Source organism: Melospiza melodia, chromosome 24 (genome assembly GCF_035770615.1).
Source record: "Melospiza melodia melodia isolate bMelMel2 chromosome 24, bMelMel2.pri, whole genome shotgun sequence".
In the NCBI taxonomy this organism is placed as follows: domain Eukaryota; kingdom Metazoa; phylum Chordata; class Aves; order Passeriformes; family Passerellidae; genus Melospiza; species Melospiza melodia.
The window spans coordinates 9,315,524-9,326,192 of record NC_086217.1 but is presented as its reverse complement, the minus strand read 5'-3'; the positions used below and the strand labels follow the sequence as shown (position 1 = coordinate 9,326,192).

At 47.1% G+C, this 10,669-nt stretch overlaps 1 protein-coding gene across 2 annotated transcripts; it reads left to right on the top strand.

The window, feature by feature from the left end:
* The first annotated feature begins 3,344 nt into the window (after window positions 1-3,344).
* DDX5 (DEAD-box helicase 5) lies at window positions 3,345-10,669 on the top strand. 2 transcript variants are annotated; one of them, XM_063176009.1, is made up of 13 exons: window positions 3,345-3,498; window positions 4,874-5,039; window positions 5,187-5,283; window positions 5,368-5,501; window positions 5,624-5,689; window positions 6,096-6,237; window positions 6,315-6,475; window positions 6,623-6,795; window positions 6,981-7,091; window positions 7,280-7,341; window positions 7,421-7,480; window positions 8,735-8,959; window positions 9,505-10,669. In XM_063176009.1, the coding sequence occupies exons 1-13, from the start codon at window positions 3,467-3,469 to the stop codon at window positions 9,888-9,890; spliced, it is 1,815 nt and encodes a 604-aa protein (XP_063032079.1). In that variant the 5' UTR covers window positions 3,345-3,466; the 3' UTR covers window positions 9,891-10,669. The 2 variants fall into 2 exon arrangements, with proteins under 2 accessions (XP_063032079.1, XP_063032080.1); XM_063176010.1 differs by having other exon boundaries at window positions 3,361-3,474.

The following is a 10,669-nucleotide window of genomic DNA, read 5'->3' as shown; positions in this document are numbered from 1 at the left end:
TGGGCTGGGAGCGGGGAGCACAGAAAGAGCCCGTGCCGCAAAGCCGAGCCGCAGACCCGGTCATGTGGCATTGCCCGCCGCTCCCCGGTCACGTGGCGGGTGGCCCCGGTGCGGCCCCGCCGTTCCCCGCCCGAGCGCTCCGGTTCCGCCCGGCCGGTGCCGCCACCGGCGCAGGGCCCCGCGGGCCGAGACTCCCGGGCAGCACAGGCCAGAACCGGGGCGTTCCGGCCGGCGAGCGCGGCTGGCAGCGTAAAATGGCGGCGGGGGAGGGGGGGTTTGTCCGTGAGGCTCCGCCTTGGTGACCTGAACGGGAGGCGGGGGTGGCGCTGCCTCGGTAACGCGGGTGGGGACAGCGCCGGCCTGGGGCGGGGGTGGAGCGGGGGAAAGTTCTAGTGCTTGACCTTGCAGGTTGACCCTGGACGTTTGCTGGCCGGTACGTCCATTACCGGGGGTTGGTGTTCATTGCCGCGATACAGGTTTGACAGGCAATCCGAAGGCATTTCTGCATGAAAGGAGAGCTAAAACCTTTATTAAAAATAAGATCTATAAATGAAAGTCACTGTATTAGCTGCTGGCATGCAATTTATTGGACAGGTTGGATGGTGAAAGTCTGTTATTTCCTTTCTGAGCAACAGAATTCCATGCTCCTTAGGAATGCTGGATTTTCCATGTTGAAAGCAAAAATGGTGCCCTTTGTCATGAAACTCCTGGAGCTCAACAAAAGCAGATGAGGTTCCAATTTTACCCAGCAATTAAACCTCAGTGCTGTGAGCCCCAGCAGCCCACGGGCGTCATTTGTAGATCCAAATCCAAGTGCACACAGCACCTCAGAACACAAAAGAGCTTTTGTTGTGTGTAAGCAAACACAGATCAGTGCTATCGAAACTAAACTAAACACGAATTTCAGTTTGCTACATACACAGCTCCGCAATGGTGTGTTGATTTGTTTCCATATGTTGGCTATAATTAAGAGAACACGGGAAAATCAACGATGTATAACTTAGGAGGGTGGAACAGAAAAATGAGGAAGTTTTTTTACAAAGGAAATTGAAAGGAGTTCCTTGCAGATTTAACTGCGTGTAGACAAGGCAGGGGCTGTGTTTTTGTTTAGTCTTTTCAGTTCATTAAACCTTGGAAAGATTAAACAGCACAGTAACAGGAGCCACACAGTTATACACAAACACAATCAAATTAATCTGTGTTAAGATAAATACAATAGAACAAGAAAATTTATTTTTACAGCCTTTGCAAAAATCTTTTTCAGACTTATCAGGAACAGGAAGCCTGTAGGGTCAGAGGGTGGAGAGTGTTAATAGGGGTGTTTGGGGACAAAAATCTTTCACAAGCCATATTAAATAAGTAACTCTACACTGAAAAAAAAAAACTGGGGAGATTCCTCTACTAGAAATTTGCTGGGATAGTATTAACAAAACCAGTCAAGTTGGAGTGCTATTGAAATAAAAAATTAATTACAACAAAAATGGTTGAGCAAGGTGGAATTCTAAATTGCTGAGGGTCGAACGGCTGTGGCTATTCATAAACAAAATAAGCCTGACTTAGGTGTTACTTTTGAGGACAATATCATGCAGACCTCTAGTCTTTGCCAACCTTGCTCTATTCTTAGCAACAATTTTTTAAAAGGCCAGAAAATAATACAGAACAGATCAAAACCATCTTTATATTTTCATTATGTAGATCTGTATGGGGTCGAGATCTTAAATGCTGTGAATTTCTTGACAGTAAATTTAAAAAAAGGCAAGGAAAATTATAAGCGTGGAATTGCTTTAAAAGGAGAAAAAATTACACTGCAGCTTTGGTTTATTATAAAGGTATATTAGAAGGTATTAAAGTCCACAAACAGTATAAATAAAGAGAAAGTTATCATTCATGATTTCTACTAACTCATTGTTTTATGCCCCTTGTTGTTATCCAGCAATATGGTGAAAATGAAAGTAAATGTGCTTCAGGTTGCATACACGGAAACTGTAAAACACATTGTCATGCTATCTTACAAGCTAAGGGCATAAATAGAACCAAAATGTAAAGAAATGGCCATCAAATACAGTTATTTTTGTCCCAGAAAAGCCTTAAAGCACAGATTGCTAGAAGGTGGGAGGATATAAATGGGAAGTGTTGTTACAGCACTTCTTCCTTATGTTGTTTTCATTTCTTCCCTCTCTGCCTGCAGCAGGTGGCTGCACAGGGGTGTTGGTGCTTAAAACTTCAACTCTTGTGTGTGTAAAGCCTCAGGGTGCCGGACACTGGCCCAGCAAAGGTGGTGGGTGAGCAGCATTGTCCCCTTGGGGTGTTGAGTGTTTTTATCCCGTGCCTTTTGGTGGGTGAGCAGCAGTGTCCCCTTGGGGTGTTGAGTGTTTTTATCCCGTGCCTTTTGGTGGGTGAGCAGCAGTGTCCCCTTGGGGTGTTGAGTGTTTTTATCCCGTGCCTTTTGGTGGGTGAGCAGCAGTGTCCCCTTGGGGTGTTGAGTGTTTTTATCCCGTGCCTTTTGGTGGGTGAGCAGCAGTGTCCCCTTGGGGTGTTGAGTGTTTTTATCCCGTGCCTTTTCAGCGCTGCCGCACCTCGGGTGACCTTTGACTCAGGTTACTGGCCCTGGTATGGAATCCAAAAAGATAACACTGGTAACTTTACGGACATTTGTTTATAAATATTTCTGTTTACATATATGTTTATGAACATTTTAAAAGGCAATGAGTAACAGAAAAAAGAACTCGCCTGAGGAAGTCTGACGTTATTTTGGGTCCAGCTCTCCAGGATCTGCACATCTGGCTCCTCCCGAGAGCGAAAGTCACAGGTGGCCATGGGGCCAATCTACCGCGAAGTGTCAGTTATTAGCTAAAATGTTTATTACTTAAAAGCCTGGGCTCATCTCGAGCTATTTCAGGAGGATTTTCACAAACAGATCTGTGAGAACTGGGGGACTGCACTGCGGACATCAGGGTCCGGCTCTGCCCTGCCGAAAGTGCTGAGGACCTGAGCTGCGTTTTGAAGATGCCAGGCAGCCGAAAGGCTGCACTTATTGAGGCTGAAGAGAGAATTCTCCATTTCCGTCCCCCTCAGGCCGGGGTGCCCTCAGCGAGAACGAGGCTCCCGCCCGCAGCGGCTCCGCGCAGGCGCGCGCAGGGGGTGGGGGGGGTGGGGGCTCTCTCTGCGGGGGGGGCACTTCCGGCCGCGAGCTCAAAGCCGGTCAGCCGGGCGAGCCGCGGCCACGCCCACGCGGAAGGAGGCGGGGCCTCGGGCAGGCTCGGGCCGCTTACATAACGGCGGGGGTGGGGCCCGCGCGTGCGTCACGCGCCGACTCCCGGCAGCCCCCGCTGCCCCGTATATAACCGGCGTCCGCGCGGCCGGGCGCCCACAGTGAGCGGCCCCCGCCAACGGCGCTGGATCTTGTTCAGCCCTTCGCCACCCGCTCTAAGTGACCGGAGTCGCCTCGCCCACCGCCACCATCGCCATGCCCGGGTATTCCAGCGACAGGGATAGAGGGTGAGTCCGGGGGCACGGCCGGCGCCAGCCGCCGCCAGCGTCCGGACTCTGAGCCTGCCCGTGGGGCTCTCGGGGTTGTTTTTCAGACGTTTTAAGATGGCGGCGGGGCGGGGGTTGGGCCCCGAGCCCTTCCTTCAGCGCTCCCGCCGCGAGGGGTGGCCGTGGGAGGGTGTTGGGCTTTTTTAGGCCACCGATTGTGGACGACTGTCGGTTCCTTCGCCTCAGAGCACCCCCGGCGGGTGTGCTACCTCTGAGAATAGCGCGGAGGAATTTTATTTTTTTTTTTAATTTTTTTTTTTTTCTGTTGGGAAGAAATAGACTCACCCCAACCCCCTGGGGACGCCCCCCCCCCCCCCCCCCCCAGCACAGACGGTCCCTGTAGAGCCCGATTCCCCCCGCTGAGAGCGGCGGGCGGGCTGGAGGTTTGTGGGTCAGTGGGTTGGCAGTGCCGAAGCCTTGGGGAGCTCTCGGCAGGGCGGTTCCCTCGCCTCCCTTCCCCCTCCCAAGGCTCGGGCTGTGGCCGGCAGGAGCCGGCCGGCTCCGCTTTGTGTTGTGTAAGCGGATGTTAATGGCCGGCCCCGCCATGCGGTGGCTGAGGGGAATCAAAATGCCGGCTATGCTGCTGCTGCCTTTGTTCCTCCTCCTCCTCCCCCCGCCCAGCCCAGGCTCTAAAATGGCAGCGGCTGGAAAATGTGGCGTAGACAGAAATGAGAGACAAAGGAAACAGCGCTGGCAGGAAGCAGCGGCCGCTCGGGAAGCGCTGTGTTGTGCCGGGAAGGATCGTTCGCAGTGCTCGCCCGGCCGAAATCGGGAAGTGATCGGGGCGGGGGAGGGAGCCCCGCGCTCGGATCCAGCGCGGCACCGAGCCGCGCCTCGGGGCTTTCCAGAGCAGCCTTCTCCGAACGGAGGGACCGAACCTGAAATGCTAATAAGGCGCATGGCCTCGTAAAACACCGTTGTTAAAAGATGTTTGGGTACATGCAAAAGAACGGTTTACGGGAAAGTTATCTCAAGGTTTCGTAACTGCCCCTGCCCCCTTTCAGCAATAGGAGTGTCGCTGGGACGGGAAACCATTTTGATCACCGGGTAGTGCCAAGATTTTAGTACTTGTTGTAACTTGCTGTTTGATTGCATTGTATGGAAATTGGAAATACACGTTATCTTAGCTTGTGAGTAAGAATTGTGGCCAAGCAGATGGTGGCATCTGCAGCTTAAAGTATGATTTTTAAAGTTCTAGTGTATGAAGCTTCAGTAGGTGGAGTTTATACAACTGAATTGTAAAGTAATGGGTGGACTGCAGAGATGGTGGTGAAGTTGTTCAGGAGGAGGACCAAAATGTTTCTCTTGCATTCTATGATGTGTCCTTTTTGTCTAGGTTTGGAGCCCCTCGTTTTGGAGGAAGTAGAGCTGGACCTCTCTCTGGGAAGAAATTTGGAAACCCTGGGGAGAAACTTACAAAAAAGAAATGGAACTTGGATGAGCTGCCCAAATTTGAGAAGAATTTCTACCAAGAACATCCGGATGTAGTGAGACGTACTGCGGTATGTACCTGATCTGGCTCGAGCAAAAGTAAACAGAAAGTGCAAACATGTTGAGGGTCATGGGGCCCACCAGGCACAGATGGGGTAACTTAAAAAACAGCTTCGGTGTCAGAGCTTATTTCCAATAACTGGTGTTTTGTTTTGCAGCAAGAAGTTGAGCAGTACAGAGCGAGCAAAGAGGTCACAGTTAGGGGCCATAACTGTCCAAAACCAATTATCAACTTTTATGAAGCAAACTTCCCTGGTAAGTGAAGACCAGTTTACTGATTGTTCTTCAGACTGGATTAGGGCGACATCTGAATCTATATGTTTAAATTTTTTCTTCAAGCAAATGTTATGGAAGTAATTCAGAGGCAGAACTTCACTGAACCAACTGCTATTCAAGCACAAGGTTGGCCTGTTGCATTGAGTGGATTGGATATGGTTGGAGTGGCACAGACTGGCTCAGGGAAAACACTCTCGGTAAGTTTTGGTTATAGCCTGAAATACTGCTGGATTTCAGCAGTGATAGTATGGTGTAGCCTAGTGCAGGGTGAACACTTCAAGGAAGAGGTTGTAATGAGATTTTTCTTTCTTCCAAACAGTACTTACTGCCTGCCATTGTACATATAAATCATCAGCCATTCCTGGAGCGAGGAGATGGACCTATTGTGAGTATTCCTAAATGAAAAGGGGGTTTTCATTTCTTAGGACTGTATTTTACAGCCTAAGTTGGCCATGCTCATAAGAGTGCATAGCTGCATTCTGTTTCTCTATGGGAATAAAGTGGTGGCTTGGGGTAGTTTCCCAAGCAGATTCTATTAACTGATTGGATTGTCCTGAAAATAGTACAGAACAGGGCTTGATTTTGGGTTATATTTTGGAAATTGCTATCCCTGGAAGCCAGTGACATCTCTTGTGTGTTTGATGGTAGTTAAGATGCCAGGTAACCTGGTTTGCTGGTTTGGCTACTTAAATGTACTTCAGTCAATCTGGCACTGAACTTCGCACTCAGAATTAGTCTCAGACTAGGATCTTCAGTGGGTATTGAACTAAAATTGGGCATCCTATTTGCAGTGTCTTGTGTTGGCACCAACCCGTGAGCTGGCCCAGCAAGTGCAGCAGGTAGCTGCAGAGTACAGCAGAGCGTGTCGTTTGAAGTCCACGTGTATTTATGGAGGTGCTCCAAAGGGACCACAGATCCGTGACCTGGAAAGAGGTATGGATCAGCCTTGGTGCATCTCTGTCTGGGGCAATGTGGAAACTGCTTCAGCTGATGGCACTGCTTGGTTTTAGGTGTGGAAATCTGCATTGCAACACCTGGAAGACTTATAGACTTCCTAGAAGCTGGGAAGACCAATCTCAGGAGGTGTACTTACCTTGTCCTTGATGAAGCTGACAGGATGCTTGACATGGGATTTGAACCTCAGATCAGAAAAATTGTGGATCAGATTAGAGTGAGTATAAATGGTTTATGCATTTATCACTATAGCAGATATAAACTGCTGCCACTACCCTTGTTAAAGTGAGGGCAGTGCAAGCCTGGGTAGTTTGGGTTGGGCATTTATCTTAACCCTATACTGATCTTTCATTGATCTTTATAGCCTGACAGGCAGACTCTGATGTGGAGTGCCACATGGCCTAAGGAAGTGAGGCAGCTGGCTGAAGATTTCCTGAAAGAATATGTGCACATCAACATTGGTGCACTGGAACTGAGTGCAAACCACAACATTCTTCAGATTGTGGATGTGTGTCATGATGTAGAGAAAGATGACAAGTAAGTAGGCCTTAGGGGTAAAGCATTCTGTGTTTTCTGTCAGTTTTACTTCATGAACTGTGGAATAAATGCCTTATTTTGATGGCTTTTTGACATCAGTCTGAGACAACTTAAAGACAAGAAATCAGTTTAAACTTGTAGAGTAGAAAACAGTCTAAGCTCTAACCATAATCTCTTAAAAACAGGCTTATTCGTTTGATGGAAGAAATCATGAGCGAGAAAGAAAACAAAACAATTGTTTTTGTGGAAACCAAAAGGCGTTGTGATGATCTTACCAGAAAAATGAGGAGAGATGGGTGAGTAGCAGCTGGGACTTCACTGAGCAATAGTCTTGTGTGTGCTCTTGACACCACAGTTAAAAATGAAAACTGTCAGGGACAGCAGCTGTCAGCTACAGTACTCAGGCCAGAATGTGCCTGTATCTCAGTCTTTAATGAAACCACCAGAGGAGTATTCTTGGGTCAGTGAAGTTCTGTGTTTTCAGGTGGCCAGCGATGGGGATCCACGGTGATAAAAGTCAGCAGGAGCGGGACTGGGTTCTAAATGGTGAGTGCTTCAGCAGTTTCTGCAAGCATCTGATGAGTGCTGCTCAGGGAAAAAAACTGATTCACTTCTTGTGTTACAGAATTCAAACATGGAAAAGCACCAATCCTGATTGCTACAGATGTTGCATCCAGAGGTCTAGGTTAGTAAAAACTCGTAATGCCAGTTGCCCAAAGCTTTTAAAGAAAGTCTATTGCTTTCTTTAACCTCTGCATTTTTCTAAGTTTTCTTCACATAAAGGTGCAGTCTTTGTGGCAAGGCCTAGGCATGACAATCGGAGGACTCGAGGGGGATGGAGGACTAGTGGAAATGATCGGCTGGCTGCTTCCAGTCAAATAGAGAGGTGAAAGCTGAAAGCATTGTGTGCCAGTAATCTTCAAAAGGCAAAGATCATCCTTTAAACAACTACCCCCATAAACTGTTCTCTCATGAAATAAGCAGTTTCATTCACAGTTCACTTTGCCCTGGTATTTCTCTTCTCTCCATGCTTTGCATGATTTGCCATGGTGCAGTACTGTTAGTTTTGTGCATACTGTCTGCTGTGATCTGTGGGTCTTTCAATTTCAGTGAGTTTTTGAAATGTTGAAGAACATAATTTTAAACTTCAATGTTCTATGAAATTTTTTTCAACCATGAAATGGAGAGAGCAGCTTTAAAATGTACTAAGCCTTGTACAAATTGGTGAGTACTGGCACATGAAATCTGAGAATAAAAGTCCACCTCTCACTTTAACAAGTGGGGCAGGAAAGCAATGGCTTTTCAATGCCTTTGAAAGTCGAAGTTCCTCCACCTATACATAGTCGTCATGTCGAGACCTGCCAGAGAGAGACCCATTCTCAAGTGAACCCTGGCTTCTTGGAAGCGCTTGCCTAGACAAGACACAGTGCATAAAAACAACTTGGTGACTTTGGGGGGACAGGTATGTTTTTCTTGCAGCTGCAGTTCAAAGGTCTTGGCAAGACGAGCAGTGTGGCCCCTTTTTTTTGAGCTTCTAATGAGTGTGTATGTGAAGGACCTTGTATGTTTTTACTCTAAGGTCCTCAAATGAGCACATGAAGAGGCTGCTGTGAGCTTTAGTGGCCCTACTGCAAGAAGCTTTCAGATGTCACTTGATGATTTGTAAAGGGGACACTTGAGTTGGGAATGCCAAGCAAATGCACACTCCTTTATGGTAAGGTTTTGGATCACAGGGTGGGTGATGAGAAACGGGATCAGACGGAGTGTGCGTAACTTTTTCTCTTCCACTATGCTCTTGCAGAAATGGATGATTCTAACACTGTTCTTTGCAGCCATTATTCCCTTTAAAATACTCTTGTCTAATGTTTATCTTCGATTTGGCTGTTGTGGTGTGCAAAACTTTGTACCTCGCTTTTTGCCACACTGCAACACTTTACAGATGTGGAAGATGTGAAATTTGTCATCAATTATGACTACCCTAACTCCTCAGAGGACTATATCCACCGAATTGGACGAACTGCCCGCAGTACCAAAACAGGCACAGCATACACATTCTTTACTCCTAACAATATTAAGCAAGTAAATGACCTCATCTCTGTGCTTCGGGAGGCTAATCAAGCCATCAACCCCAAATTGCTCCAGCTGGTTGAAGACAGAGGTTCAGGTAAGGGCTGTTCTTTACCTTGGTGCATGGCTTTCCTCTCAGAACAAAATGGAAACTTGAGATTCCACCTTCAGACTCTTTTCAAAGTAAATGTGGAAGGTGGTTTAGTTACCAGTTACTGTGAGCTCAGAAGGTATTTATTAATGCAAAAGCCAGAAAACAGCACCCAGGTGCTCCCAGCCTATGCTGTGGTGTGTGTGTGCCTTGTGGCTAGGGCAGGCCAAAGAAATACTTCTTATGTGTCCTGAGATAAAACACTCATGGACTCAGTTTTGTGGCTTTGTCTCCTATGGCTTAGAAAGAGAGATGGACCCAAGTGTCCTGCTGGCAAGGTAAAAGTCACTTTTTGCCTTGATGCCACAACTTGTGTTATGGGCGAGAGTGTATGACTCCTCAAAAGTAAGAAAGCTTTATCTAACTGGAGTCCGGCAAGCTCCTGGAAAGCTTTCATAGGAGGTTTGAATTGTTGGGACATCAAATAAATGCTGCTTAACTGAACTGAAGAGCCTTTATAATACACATAACTGTCTTGTCTCTTTCACTAGGTCGTTCCCGAGGTGACCGACGTGACAGATACTCTGCGGGCAAAAGGGGTGGATTTAGTAGTTTTAGAGAGAGGGAGAACTTTGAGAGAACCTATGGAGCGCTAGGCAAGAGAGACTTCGGAGCAAAAACCCAAAACGGGGCCTACAGCGCCCAGAGTTTCAGCAATGGAACTCCCTTTGGGAACGGCTTTGCAGCCGCAGGCATGCAGGCCGGCTTCAGGGCCGGCGGTAACCCCACGGGAGCGTACCAGAACGGCTACGAGCAGCAGTACGGCAGTAACATTGCCAACATGCACAATGGCATGAACCAGCAGCAGTACGCCTACCCTGCCACTGGTGCTGCTCCTATGATAGGTTACCCCATGCCCACAAGTTATTCTCAATAACTTGGTGTATTTAAATGTCTCAGTTTTTCATAATTGCTCTTTATATTGTGTGTTATCAAAACAGGATAGTTATTTAAGAAATGGGAAATGCAGAAATGACTGCAGTGCAGCAGTAATTATGGTGCACTTTTTCGCTATTTAAGTTGAATATTTCTCTACATTCCTGAAACAATTTTTAGTTTTTTGTACTAGAAAATGCAGACAGTGTTTTCAAAGTAAATGTACAGTGATTTGAAATACAGTAACAGAAGGCAGTGCATGGCCTTCCAATAAAGATATTTGAAGACCGATTTTTCTTTCAGATGACAATTTTCTCAACATGTGCACAACTTTACATTAATGAAAAATGTCAAATGTTTTTATATTAAATTCTAGAAAGGTTTCTCAACTGTGTCTGATTAAACATTTAAGCTTATACAAATACCAGCCTTGCCTTGATTGGGCTAGATTGCTTAGCATGGCAGGCTCTGCTTCGACGGGGAAGAAAATTAAAGCTGGCTTCTAAGAAAGTATTGGAAGCAGTGTTCTTCCTTGTCTCACTAGCGTAGGGCCAGTTCTTGGAAAAGATCAAAACTCTGTAGTGGTGTTGCTAACAAGCTGCTACGAGCGTAGGAAGCTTCTGCAGCACCGTAACCGTCGCCTTCACACGAGCATATGTGCAGACCAGGCTTGAGTGTTGTGTACCCACAGCTGCCAGGCGTTGTGAGTTAGCATGCAGGCTTCTGAGCTTCAGAGAAACGGGAAGATCTTAGTATTAAAACTTTCAAGTTATACTTAAA

Bases quoted from the DNA above. Each gene is read 5' to 3' on its own strand.
- DDX5 (XM_063176009.1), top strand. From the start codon at position 3,467: ATGCCCGGGTATTCCAGCGACAGGGATAGAGG. The intron at 6,238-6,314 runs GTATGGATCAGC...GCTTGGTTTTAG, and splicing joins GATCCGTGACCTGGAAAGAG to GTGTGGAAATCTGCATTGCA. The intron at 7,092-7,279 runs GTGAGTAGCAGC...CTGTGTTTTCAG, and splicing joins AGAAAAATGAGGAGAGATGG to GTGGCCAGCGATGGGGATCC.